This window comes from Salvelinus alpinus, chromosome 37 (genome assembly GCF_045679555.1).
Source record: "Salvelinus alpinus chromosome 37, SLU_Salpinus.1, whole genome shotgun sequence".
Lineage (NCBI taxonomy): Eukaryota > Metazoa > Chordata > Actinopteri > Salmoniformes > Salmonidae > Salvelinus > Salvelinus alpinus.
The window spans coordinates 3,087,196-3,101,550 of record NC_092122.1 but is presented as its reverse complement, the minus strand read 5'-3'; the positions used below and the strand labels follow the sequence as shown (position 1 = coordinate 3,101,550).

General features: G+C 41.9%; 2 protein-coding genes across 4 annotated transcripts in view; one reads left to right on the top strand and one right to left on the bottom strand.

Moving 5' to 3' along the window:
* Positions 1-5,138, bottom strand: part of LOC139565686 (mucin-2-like) — a 42,171-nt gene extending 37,033 nt beyond the window's left edge. Inside the window, exon 1 of the mRNA XM_071386184.1 lies at positions 5,085-5,138. Within this exon, the coding sequence (XP_071242285.1) occupies positions 5,085-5,138 (54 nt within the window). The remainder of the gene's footprint in view (positions 1-5,084) is intronic.
* Positions 5,139-11,759: 6,621 nt separating this feature from the next.
* LOC139565918 (proton myo-inositol cotransporter-like) overlaps positions 11,760-14,355 on the top strand; it is a 70,613-nt gene continuing 68,017 nt past the window's right edge. The window contains exon 1 of one of the 3 annotated variants that reach the window (XM_071386607.1): positions 11,760-12,609. In XM_071386607.1, the coding sequence (XP_071242708.1) occupies positions 12,063-12,609 (547 nt within the window). In that variant the 5' untranslated portion in view covers positions 11,760-12,062. The remainder of the gene's footprint in view (positions 12,610-14,355) is intronic. The other 2 variants (XM_071386606.1, XM_071386608.1) reach the window with 2 other exon arrangements.

Below are 14,355 nucleotides of genomic sequence, written 5' to 3'. Positions count from 1 at the left end.
AAGCCCATAGGGGTGAGTTCAGGAAGCTAACACAAGTCTTCAAGTCTCCAGCAAGTTTACTCATCGAACCACCTCAGTTACATTTCACCCCCTTTGACCCCATACTCAGAGATCACGGCACCAACATAACTGACTGGGTTTGAAATCAGGCCTACTGCACAACAACACGTTCTATGGCAAAGAGAAGCAGAAGGATCTGTGCACCCCATTTAATGAGAATGCAACAGAGGTGGCTTAGTGATCCATGCATGGGATGAGCAACCTTGCCTGAAGACGTGTTAGTTTGACTGAGGAGGTTCTAAGCCAGGTCTCCTGTGCACCAGACAATGTCTCAGACAAGTCACTCATCACTTAAATGATTAAATATTAAACCTTTAAACCTCTCACTAAATACTGTAAGTTACACCACAATGGTTCTCCAGCAGATTATTAAGAAAGGCTCATCCTTTGTTCTAAAATGGCCTTTGTGCCTTTATACAGATAACAACTTCTTATGTCCGACTAATTGAAAATTAAACAAGCCACACAAAGCTGGTTTCAATTTCAGTTTTATCCTCCAGAAAAGATAGAACAGATATTACAACAAATGTTATGGTTAAACTCAAATATACTGACTCATTAAAAAAAGTATCCTTTATGGAAAAAAATATACTTTTTAAAATTATATTTCTTAATGATATTATGAATAGAAACGGGGGAGTTATGTCACATATGTAGCTATCGGAAATTAATGGGAATATCTGCTCAATCCAAATGTACAACCAACTGACTGCAGAAATACCACAAAAACAGAGGAGGCAAGTGGAAAAGGGAGAAGGTAGGGAACTTGTTTGTACCGATTCCATGGCACATGGTTTATGGACTGGTACAAAAAACAGCACTTGATTCAACACTTAGAGTTTTCCTATTTAAATGATTATATCAAATTCTTGCCACCAACAGAATTCTACAGTTGAAGTCGGAGGTTTACATACACTTAGGTTGGAGTCATTAAAACTCATTTTTCAACCACTCCACAAATTCCTTGTTAAAAAATGACAACCTTACTCATCGTGGTCACCAGACCACCTGTGTTACACTTCACCTTCCTTTGACCTCCTCTTTGAAGAGACCGCTGCAAGCAGGACCAAAGCCTCAGCTTTATCTCAGCAGGCTAACAAAGTCTTAACCCAGTCAACCACATATTACCCTTATAATGAGTATCAATCAATCAATCAAGTTTATTTTATATAGCCCTTCGTACATCAGCTAATATCTCGAAGTGCTGTACAGAAACCCAGCCTAAAACCCCAAACAGCAAGCAATGCAGGTGTAGAAGCACGGTGGCTAGGAAAAACTCCCTAGAAAGGCCAAAACCTAGGAAGAAACCTAGAGAGGAACCAGGCTATGAGGGGTGGCCAGTCCTCTTCTGGCTGTGCCGGGTGGAGATTATAACAGAACTATGCCAAGATGTTCAAAATGTTCATAAGTGACAAGCATGGTCAAATAATAATCATGAATAATTTTCAGTTGGATTTTCATAGCCGATCATTAAGAGTTGAAAACAGCAGGTCTGGGACAGGTGGCGGTTCCATAACCGCAGGCAGAACAGTTGAAACTGGAATAGCAGCAAGGCCAGGTGGACTGGGGACAGCAAGGAGTCATCATGCCCGGTAGTCCTGACGTATGGTCCTAGGGCTCAGGTCCTCCGAGAGAGAGAAAGAAAGAGAGAAGGAGAGAATTAGAGAGAGCCAAGATTTTCAAAATGTTCATAAATGACAAGCATGGTCAAATAATAATCAGGACTAAATGTCAGTTGGCTTTTCATAGCCGATCATTAAGAGTTGAAAACAGCAGGTCTGGAACAGGTAGGGGTTCCATAACCGCAGGCAGAACAGTTGAAACTGGAATAGCAGCAAGGCCAGGCGGACTGGGGACAGCAAGGAGTCATCATGCCCGGTACCCTTGTCGGAGACTTGAACATGTCTAAAATTGTTTGAGGAACACAATCAACAACCGACACCACGTGTCCTTTCTTCTTTCCTTTATCATTGAAAACATGTTGATATTCTCACTTTCAAAGTGGTGTATTAAATACAAAGAAAACTTGTTCCCTGAAGTCTACTGTCTTTTAATGAAATATCATCTGATATTATATACTTTGTCACTTTTAAGAAATGTGACAAACCTGCCCCTCTACAGTATGTAAAGTCCCATATAAATATATTATATCCAGCAGAGAGGTAACGATTCCAATCTTTTACAAAAAGATAGGATATGTCTAAATTAAGATGTCTAGCTTTACAGCTTTAGTGGCATTGCAGATTTACTTACCCGATTACACTCTAGGGCAGGGATTCCCAAACTCGGTCCTGCCCCCCCCAGCTGTGTAATGTTAGGGCAAAAAACAAAACGTGATGTCTTAATGCTAAAGATGGTGTGGAAGACCAAATAAAATGAAACAGGTATGCTATTTATAGACATTTTTTAAAATATGACCATACATCAGATTTTTGGTTGATATTTTGACCCCTCAGTCCCATTAAAGGGGCAATATGTAGTTCAAACAATAACAAAGCAGACTCCCCTCCACTGTAAGCAGCTGATGGATGGGTCTGGAGAAATGTAACCAGTCAAATTCATATAGAGCTATGGATGCAAGGACTGACCATCCAAGATACTGTAACGAACGTAGTCTTCATCGGATGAGGAGTAGGAAGGATCGGACCAAAATGCAGCGTTGTAAGTGTCCATGATAATTTATTATATCAGAACACGAAAAATACAAAATAACTAAGTGAATGAAAGAAATGAAAATCGAAACAGTTCTGTATGGTGAAAACACAGACACAGAAAACAACCACCCACAAACAAAAGTGGGAAAACAGGCTACCTAAGTATGGTTCTCAATCAGAGACAACGATTGACAGCTGCCTCTGATTAGGAACCATACCAGGCCTAAACATAGAAAACAACACCTAGACATACAACATAGAATACCCACCCACATCACACCCTGACCAAACAAAAAATAGAAACATACAAAGCAATCTACGGTCAGGGCGTGACAGTAAATGTGCGGACTCCGGCTGCAAAACCTGAACCTATAGGGGAGGGTCTGGGCGGGCATTACTACGCGGTGGTGGTTCTGGTGAGGGACGTGGACCCCGCTCCACTTCTGGCTCGACCCACTTCCGTAATGCCTCTGGAGCGGGAACCCTCACCGCCGACCCCGGACTAGAGGACGCCACTGGACTGATAGTCTGGAGTGAGTGGCGCCTCTGGACTGACGGGCGGCTCTGAGGCCTCTGGACAGGAGGGCGGCTCTCAATCGGAGACAACGATTGACAGCTGCCTCTGATTAAGAACCATACCAGGCCTAGACATAGAAATACAACACCTAGACATACAACATAGAATACCCACCCACATCACACCCTGACCAAACAAAAAATAGAAACATACAAAGCAATCTACGGTCAGGGCGTGACAGATACTGTATAAAAATGATAGTTTTAACCATGTTTTGAGGCTATGCAGTGTTTGTTTACAATCACATTGCTTAAAAACAATTGAGTAAAACAAGCATATATTTTGGGTTCTGATGGGATATTACATTTGAATTAAGCACACGAGGCATTTCAAAGTTTTATTCTTCGAGAATTAATAGGTATATAGAGTGACTCTTTTGTCAACAATCTACACAAAATAATGTCAAAGTAGAATATAATTTTTTTAAAGATTAATACAAAATTCATCACTAAAATATGGTTGTTGCATAAATATTCAGCCCCTTGTTTAGGCAAGCCTAAATTAGTTCAGGAGTAAAATTTGCCTTAACATATCACATAAGTTACATGGACTCACTCTGTGTGAAATAATAGGGGTTGACATGATTTTTGAATGACTACCCCTTCCTCTGTCCCCCATACATAGAACATCTGTAAGGTCCCTCAGTCAAGTATTGAACTTCAAGCACATATTCGATAACAAAGACCCCATAAATAAGGGTGATTGGTAGATGGATAACAATAATAAATCAGACATTGAATATGGTGGTCAAATTAATAATGATGTCTTAAACCACCCAGACACATCAAACATACAGTTGTACTTCAGAACTGAACTGCAGGACAGGAATGAAAATGCTTAGGGATGTTACCGCAAAGCCCTTGCTGATTTTACAGCAACAGAGTTCAATGGCTGTGATGGGATAAAACTGACAATGTATAAACAGCATTGTACAATAATTACCTAAATGACAGCAGAGTGAAAATAAGAATTCAAAGAGATTAAAACATTCCAAACCTTGCAACAAGGCAGTAAAGTTGTTTGGTTGGAGGTGGCACAACCAATTCCTGAGTGTAAGGGAGCAATTACCTTTTCACACAGAGGAATTGGGTGAGCATAACTTTGTAAATTAAATAAATAAAATAAGTAGAACTTTTGTGTTATTTGTAAACTCAGGTCCCCTTTATCTAATATTAGGTTTTAGTTGAAGATAAGATAACATTCAGTAACAAAAATAGAGAAAATCAGAAAAGGGGCAAATACATTATCACGGCACTATAGGTCATACACCTGGTTGAGAAATTCTTCAGTAAAAAGAGTATTGTAATAACATGGGCGGTGTCCCTAACCGGTGAAATATTATCTTAATCTCATTACCAGGAAGGAGGAAGAAATTGTACCTGTTTTGCATACACATAAGGAAGCAACAATTTTCTTTACTGAAGGTAGTGCACTATCTAAGGTATAGAGTGCCATTTTAGACGCAGCCAGTGGGCTTCAAGGCTTTAAGGTGCAATTGGGGGGGGGGGGGTTCTGGCAGTTGTAGATACAATACAGTAGGTGTCCTGGAGGGCAGGCAGTATGCACCCAATGGGCCCTCTGGGACAGGCCAAATTTCTTCAGCCTCCTGAGGTTAAAGAGTCGCTGTCGTTCCTTCTTCAGTAGGGTGTCCGTGTGGTTTGACCATTTCAGATTGAACGTGAAGTTCAGGAGGAACCGTGTGGTTCCTCCTGAAGTCCACAATCAACTCCTTTGTTTTTGCCAACATTGAGGGAGAGGTTGTTTACGTGGCACCACACTGTCAGAGTGCCTACCTCCTCCCGATAGGCCATCTCGTCGTTGTTGGTAATCAGGTCTACTATTGTCATGTCGTCCACGAACTTGATGATGGAGTTCGAACTGTGTGGGTATAAAGGGCTTACAGGAGGGAACTGAGCACGCACCCTTATGGGGCCCCCGTGTTGAGGATCAGTGGCCTAGCTTCACCACCTGGGGGCGGCTCGTCAGGAAGGCCAGGACCCAGTTGCATAGGGAGGAATTCAGTCCCAGGGCTGTGAGCATTGTGGTGAGCTTAGAGGGCACTATGGTATTAAAGGCCGAGCTGTAGTCGATGAACAGCATCCTCACATAGGCATTTCTCTTGTTCAGATGGGTGAGGGCAGTGTGCAGTGCAATGGCAATTGCATCGTCCTGTAGCGGGGCGGTAGGAAAATTGGAGAGGGTTGAGTGTGTCGGGGAGGGAGGAGGTGACAGAAGTGAGTTCTACAGGTCGGTAGTCAATTAGTTAAGTTACCTTCACTTTCTTGGGCACGGGGATGACAGTAGACATCTTGAAGCAGTTGGGGATAACGGCCTGAGCTAGAGAGATTGAAAATGTCAGAAAACTCAACAGCTAGCTGGTCTATACACGTGGCTTGAGATGTCGTCTGGGCCGGCAGCCTTGCGAGGGTTAACACGTTTGAATGACTTACAGACATTGTCTGTGGAGACCATAAGCAAGTAGCCCTCGTTGTCCTCAGGGGCTCTCCTTGGCAGCTCAGAGTTGTTTTGCACAAAGTGTGAGAAAGAGGTGTTTAGCTCGTCCGGTAGGGTGGCATTAGCGTCCGAGACGTGACTGGACTTCCTTTTGTAATCAGTGATCGTTAGAAACCTCTGCCACATACTCCCGCTGAATCGCTCCTTCGCTTTGTCCCTGTACTGTACTTGTGTCTCACCATCTTGATCGATCTGGATAGGTTGTATTTGTACTGTTTAACCATACAATTGTCCCCCATACAATTGTCCCCTGTGTTTATGAGCAGCATCTTTCGCCTTCAGTTTCCCGACAAGACTGCCATCAATCCACTGTTTTTGATTTGAATGAGTTTTGAAAGACACTCTCGATATCACATCATCTAAGCATATTTTTATGAATGCGGTGACTGAGTCAACGTATTAATTGATGTTATCCCTAGAGGCTACCCAAAACATATTCCAGTCTACGTGATCAAAACAGTCTTGGAAGATGGATTCTAGTTGGTCAGACCAGTGTTGTACAGACCTGATCATCGGAACTTCCCTCTTGAGTCTTTGTTTGTAGCAGGAAGGAAAAAAATTGAGTCATGGTCAGATTTGCTGAACGGAGGACGGGAGATGGCCTTATACCCGTGACGAAAAGGCATGTAGCAGTGGTCCAGCGTAAAATCTCTGCGAGTTGGACAGTTAATGTCTGCAGTTTGTTCAGGGTCCAGTGAAGATCTTTGATACATTTTGGTGTCGGCTTGAAGTGAGACGTACACAGTCGTGGCGATAATCCCTGAGAACTCTCTCGGAAGGTAAAAAGGGCCAACACTCAAAGTAAAACAGAGATTGGCTATTTCTTAATAGATATCAGTGCTTAACACTTACTACTAATAGTTGGCTAAAATAGACATTACGGTACTACACTGAGTGTACAAAACATTAGGAACACCTGCTCTTTCCATGACATAGCCTGACCAGGTGAATCCAGGTGAAAGCTATAATCCCTTATTGATGTCACTTGTTAAATCCACTTTGATCAGTGTAGATGAAGGGGAGGAGACAGGTTCAAGAAGAATTTTTAAGACTTGAGAAAATTGAGACATGGATTGTGTGTGTGTGTCATTCAGAGACGGAACAGACAAGAAAAAATATTTAAGTGCCTTTGAACGGGGTATGGCAGTAGGTGCCAGGCACACCGGCTTGTGTCAAGAACTGAAACGCTGCTGGGGTTCACACTCAACAGTTTCCGATGTGTATCAAGAACGGTCCACCACCCAAAGGACATCCTGCCAACTTGACAAAACTGTGGGAAGCACGGGGGGGGGGGGGGGGGGGGGGGGGGTGAAACTCAATATTAGGAAGGTGTTCCCAAAGTTTGGTACACTCTGTGTATACAGTGTCAATGTTTAAACTCTGATATTTCATAATCAATGACCCAAAGCACCTACAGTTTACCTAATGTACTTCTGCACGTTCGTCATTGTTCCATTTTACTCACCACTTCCCTGTTCACAAACAAAAGGAGAAAACCTTTAGCCTACATCTTACCTAATACATTGGAAGGATTCTTAATCACATTGTCCTCACCTCTTCCCTTTTGCCAAACAAAGGGAGAAAACTATTACATCTTATGGTACAAATGAGACTAGGTGGGGCATTTTACGCCTACTTGGACTTAATAGTTAGTAAGTGAAGAAATGACTTTTGAATCTTTGGAATGTGCAGATATTTGTATTCAAGTTTAATTTAAAATGACATATTAGATTGTAGTTTACACAATATCCATTTATCACAAAATCACATTGTTTGGTCAAGTAATGGGACTTTATTAGCCCACTGTATTCAAAGCATTAATAGTTAATCGGTCAATGAAAGATTAAATAGTTGAAAGATTGTGCTGGATATAGTTAATCATCCCATTATAGAGGATAGTAACATCAATAAGGATCTGTTGAGATATTATACACAGCAGGATGTTTTTCTGCTTTTCTCTAGAGGATGAGGCACTGTATAGGAACATCATGGGGCTGTAGGTACCTGATCCATTTGTGGTGGGGCTCCCTGCAATGGATAAAAATAACACACTTCAACACATGCATGACAGATGAAAGAACACTTTTCATCAGGTTGGCATTTATTGGGAAGACTCATGTACTGGAGAAAGTCCTACAGGGTAGTCACTAGCTGACAGCCACAAAGTCATAAAATCTGATTTTAAACCTAACCCTAACATTAAAAACACTGCTAACCTTATGCTTAATCCTAACATTAAATGGTTTTCATTCATTTTTACTATCTACACTACTGGTCAAAAGTTTTAGAACACCTACTCATTCAAGAGTTTTTCTTTATTTTTACTATTTTCTACATTGTAGAATAATAGTGAAGACATCAACACAATAAAATAACACATACAGCATCATGTAGTAACCAAAAAAGCGTTAAACAAACTTTGCCATGATGACAGGTTTACACACTCTTGTCATTCTCTCAAACAGCATCATGAGGTAGTCACCAGGAATGCATTTCAATTAACAGGTGTGCCTTCTTAAAAGTTCATTTGTGGAATTTCTTTCCTTCTAAATGCGTTTGAGCCAATCAGTTGTGTTGTGACAAGGTGGGGTGGTATACAGAAAATAGCCCTATTTGGGAAAAGATCAAGTCCATATTATGGCAAGAACAGCTCCAATAAGCTAAGAGAAATGGCAGTCCATCATTACTTTAAGACATGAAGATCAGTCAATCCGGAACATTTCAAGAACTTTGAAAGTTTCTTGAAGTGCAATCGCAAAAACCATCAAACGATATGATGAAACTGGCTCTCATGAGGACTGTCACAGGAACGGAAGACCCAGAGTTATCTTTGCTGCAGAGGATAAGTTCATTAGAGTTAACTGCACCTCAGAAATTGCAGCCCAAATAAATACTTCACAGAGTTCAAGTAACAGACACATCTCAACATCAGCTGTTCTTCGGAGACCAGGCCTTCATGGTCGAATTGCTGCAAAGACACCACTACTAAAGGACACCAATAAAAAGAAGAGACTTGCTTTGGCCAAGAAACACGAGCAATGGACATTAGACCGGTGGAAATTTGTCCTTTGGTCTGGAGTCCAAATAGGAGATTTTTGGTTCCATGAACAGATGATATCCGCATGTGTATTTCCCAGCATAAAGCATGGAGAAGGAGGTGTATTGGTGGAGGAGGTGTTATGGTGTGGGGGTGCTTTGCTGGTTGGTGATTTATTTAGAGTTCAAGGCACACTTAACCAGCATGGCTACCACAGCATTCTGCAGTGATACGCCATCCCATCTGGTTTGCGCTTAGTGGGACTATCATTTGTTTTTCAACAGGACAATGACCCAACACACCTCCAGGCTGTGTAAGGGCTATTTTACCAAGAAGGAGAGTGATAGAGTGCTGCATCAGATGACCTGGCCTCCACAATCCCCTGACCTCAACCAAATTGAGATTGTTTGGGATGAGTCGGTCCATAGACTTAAAGAAAAGCAGCCAACAAGTGCTCAGCATTTGTGGGAACTCCTTCACGACTGTTGGAAAAGCATTCCAGGTGAAGCTGGTTGAGAGAATGCCAAGAGTGTGCAAAGCTGTCATCAAGGCAAAGGGTGGCTATTTGAAGAATTTCAAGTATGAAATACATTTTGATTTGTTTAACACTTTTTTGGTTACTACATGATTCCATATGTGTTATTTCATAGTTTTGATGTCTTCACTATTATTCTACAATGTAGAAAATAATCAAAATAAAGAAAAACCCTTGAATGAGTAGGTGTGTTCAAACTTTTGACTGGTAGTCTATATATCGAGAATTTTAACTTTGCCCTGCCTCCAGGACAAGATTCCTCCAAAAAACGTCAACCTGACCGTTTAAGGGAAATGTGAGAGAACCACCTGCTGAAAGTGCAAATCCCTCCCCCCCCCCCCCCTTCAGTCGTGTATATGACAAGACCTGTGTGTGTGTACATGTAGCCAATCATAAAAGACCTACTGCGTGCACGAGAGACGCATACTGTAGGGTGTGTTCGTAAATTCAATCTGGAGTACCAGATTGTGCTCTGAGTGCTCTCTGGGTTTTCGTAAATTCAGAGCTTTGTCAGATTGTCCATTCGTAAATTTAGAGCGTTTTGCTCTCGGATCATTCAGAGCGCACATTGGATGTTCTGGCCGAGGAGTAGGGTTGATCCGAGTGCTCTGGCCTCACAACGGCAGTCAAGCACCCAAGCCTACTAGCTAAGTTGCTAGCTACTTCCAGATACAAATGAGAGACATCCCGATGGGGTTTGTGGTTATTGTACGGAGATTGTGACAGCCGGTTAAATGGCGTCCCTTGACAAGATAAGAACAAGATGTATGTCAGGAGAAGTGCAGTACTTTCATAAGGAGACGCATACTTGGAATACGGAGGAGGAATGGAGGGAAAAAGAGAGGCAGAGGAGGTCTAAGAGAGAGGGGGAGGAAGACGGTGAGCGTGAGGCGGTTAGAAACGGTGGAAAAAAGGGAGATTATTTGTTAAAGAAGAACAGTAGAAAGTGTAAACAGAGTGAGCTGAAGACAGGAGGAGAAATAGAAGTGAATGAGGGACAAGTATCGGAGGTGGTAGGTGTGGGTGAAGTTCTCGGAGCCCGAGGCTTGCATCGAGGGTCTGGAGAAAGATGAGTCTGTGACAGTAGGAGTGAAGTTTTTGGAAAAAGTGGACCCTTGCCTTTTGGCTGATCCATTTGTGGTTTCAGGGTGGGTGAAAACAGAGTTGGGTGCTGTGGAATCGGTGAGGGTAACCAGAAGTGGTCTAATAATAATTGTTTGTGTTTGTGCTGGTCAGAGGGAGAAGGCGCTTGGCGTTAAACGAACGGGGGCAAGACCTTTGAATTGTTTCGCTCTCAAGAATAGGGTACCACTGAAAGGAGTGATTACTGGGGTAGCAGTAAATGTAAAAGTTGACCAACTGAAGGGGAAGATTCCCGGTGTTTGTGATGCTCGTCGTTTGGTGCGACACAGACAGGGTGGCGAGAGTGGTGAAACAGAAGAGTCAAAAAAAAAGATGAAGAAGAAAAGATTAAGATGGGCAAAAGAACACAGACACTGGACAGAGGAACTCTGCCTGGAAGGCCAGCATCCCGGAGTCGCCTCTTCACTGTTGACGTTTGAAGGAAGTCTGAAGGAAGAATGCTTTGAATTGATTTCCCTCAGTCATTGGGTGCATTTTTTGTCACACTCCCTTCAAACAAGTCCTTGTGTTGATAAATCTTCCACCGACTAGACATTATGAAACATAAAATAGGTCCCACAAAATTACAATCAAAATGGAAAAAAACGGAGTTGTTTAAATGACAGGGCATATACCCACCACTTGCATACAGTAAACCACTCTACACTGTAACAAGCACTTCAGTTCATATAATTGAAATATTGAGGTTTGCCCTGAAGAGGGCACACTATCATTGCATTTGCATTTGCTGAGGAGAAAAGCAAATGGGAAAGACATATTACAGGTGTAGGGGGATATTATTTACACATTGCACATCTTGCTATTTCAAATTGTTAGACGACACAATATCACTGGATTACTGAAAGACCACATTATATAGGCTAATGATTTATAATAGTGTGGAAATGTAGCCTACAGTATAAACAAGCGGAATATAATAAAATAAATTGAATGCTATGATACCAGAAATATCCTACAATCACATCGAAATCCATTTTTGTAGACATTGCCCAACATAGGCTTAAAAAAATATTGCCAAACATATTGAATTGAAAACATGATTTATGGCCGTGTTGGAGACGGATCAAAATCGCAATGTATCATTGGTAAATTGTGATGGACTGACTGATCTACAACTAATAACGAGTCGTTATTTATGATGCAAGGTGATTTGTAAATCAGTCAGACACCTACAGTCATTTTGATTATCTGGAACACGGCCAGTGTCTAGATGGCAGCTTGCAGGAGAGCAATACCTTTACGTCAGAGCGACGCTGGCAATGACGAACACAGCAACTCTCCTCCATGCCTTACCTTCTTCGGCTCAAAAAAATTTGAAAGAGAGAGAGAGAGAGAAGCCCTCATCAGTACCACTGTGATGACACTTCTGTAGCCTGTGACCACGGGTACAGACCAACTTCTGTCAACTTGAACGATCAATAATTAACGTTTTTTGGACCACATTTGCTCGACTGAGAACAACAAACAACTCTTAATCTTAACAACTAACTAACCAACCAACTACAGTCCTGTGAACATTTCGTGTGTGCGTTTGTTTCCCTTATGTCCCGAAAATCGAGCGACAATGACTATAGTCTTCGTAGTATGAGCAACCTGATGGGTGAGAGGAGGAAGAAAGTGAACGATGACGGAGAGCGGAGCCTCATCAAAGCTCCGTCCAGCGCGAGCATCAACAGCCAGGCTGTCCCTGCCAATGCCGCTACCGCCACCACCACCGGGGACCTGGAGAGAGAGGCGCGTAAACAGTTCCACCAAGATGTCACACCTGGGTTTGTTTATGTTCTGGCCGCGTTCTCCGCGCTGGGTGGCTTTCTGTTCGGCTATGACACCGGGGTAATCTCGGGAGCGATGCTCCTGCTCAAGAGGGAGATGAATCTCAGCGCCCTATGGCAGGAGGTTCTGATCTCTAGTACTGTGGCTGCCGCCGCGCTGTCCGCGTTTGCCGGCGGGTTCTTGAACGGAATTTTCGGGCGCAGGGTCTGCATCCTCCTGGCTAGTTTTATCTTCACATCTGGGGGAATAGTGCTTAGCGCAGCTCCCGATAAGGTGGTTCTCCTGGTCGGACGTCTCATTGTCGGGCTTGGACTTGGTAAGGTGTCTCCTTAGTTTCTGCAACTTTTCACTTGTTTACTTATCTCGTTCACAAGACAATTAGCCTGGGGATGAGATTACCTGTTTACAGGTAGGGTAACAAAAATGTATTGCTGACACAAAAAAAAACGAACTTTGGTGAGAATGTGGAAACAGAAAATAAATGGACACGGTTGACAAGTCTTTAGTTATTAAAATACACATTCTAGAAAAGGGGTGTCTTGCCCAACTATTGGGACAAAATGCCCCTCCCTCTGGAGCAAGCGGGCCGCTGAAAATGTGTGCGTTAAAATCCATTTAATCCGTTTTATTTAGTCACTTTTTAGTAATTGACTCTAGAAAGCTAGTTATATTTTATTAAACCAATCAAATATTGAAACAAAATGGCATTGCACATCTCACTATTAATAACCTATGATGAGGTTTTAATGTAAGCCTAAAACTCTATTTTAGGCTTACATTAAACCCTTTTTTTAAACATTTTTTTTTTTACATCACCTGCACATTCTCTTAAATCCCAGCAGATGCTAGCTCATGCTAACTAGCTAACTCACATTCCTACTCAAAATAAACGTTTCTAAAGATACTGTATGATTTATTTAAAGATATTGTTTGATTTATAACCTCCAGATTCACCTGAAATGTGCTTACATTAATGCTAGAAACAAATTCCCAACCTAAAAGGGGTAAAATGCCCCTGGGGTTTTCAGGGGTTTACATATAGAATATTAGAGGAGGCGTTTAGCTATAGGGCCTAAATGCTATTGGTCAGATTTTTGCAACCAATCACATCATGTGTTGTGTCCTATTGTGATTGGTCCCTGAGCCTATATGAGGCCATTTTGAAATATAGAAAAGTCTCTTCCTTTTTCATCTGTACAACCAACACAGAATGCCAGAACCTAAGATGTAGTCTGTCAGCCAGAGATAAGTAAATCCTTTATGAAGGTCAAGGACCAAAATGCATACGTTTTACTTTTAACAAAAAAGAAGCTCCTTTATCAACATCCACTGTCCTCAGAGTGTTGTTGAATTTACTCTTCACTTCAGGCTAATCTCATTCACATAGACTAGGGATGAGGTTATCTGTGTACGGGTAAGCCTAGTTTATTACACTCAGACAGTTTAGGTTACCATCATCAGAGGGCAACTAACGTGCATGCATGACAGCACATGCCTTGTAGGATACAGTATTTTGATTGGCAAACCTAATACAAAACTGAGAAAGTTTACTTCTTAGGGATAGTCAATACTTTATTTAGCTGTATACCAAAGCAATAATCAAACTAGAAGTTGCTAACTTCATCCCACTACTTTGAGACTGGCTTGTTGTCAGGGTTACTGATATCTGACTGCAGTGCCTAGGCCTATGGTATTTTTGGAGGTAGTAGGCTTTTGCAAGATTTCACACTGTTTGGCATTCAATGAGAATTTGATGTACCGAAGGTATTTATAGCAACCTCTGGGTGACTCGTAGTCTTGATGTTGCCTTTGATTGGAAATGAAGATTGGCCTGTCATGCTCAGTAGAATAATGTTCATAGTATGGAGTTACTTTGGGCATTAAAATCATGTAGTGGTGAAGTAGTGTGCCATGCTTGGAAGTCATCACTGTTAAGCCTTGTCTTAATTCTTGGCTTCATTGAGCACAACAAGTGGAGGAATGGACGAAGGGTGCTATGCTTTGTGTGTTTTTGCTGTTTGAGTGAACTAGTCATAGGGATTAGCCAATCTTTGTTTTTGTT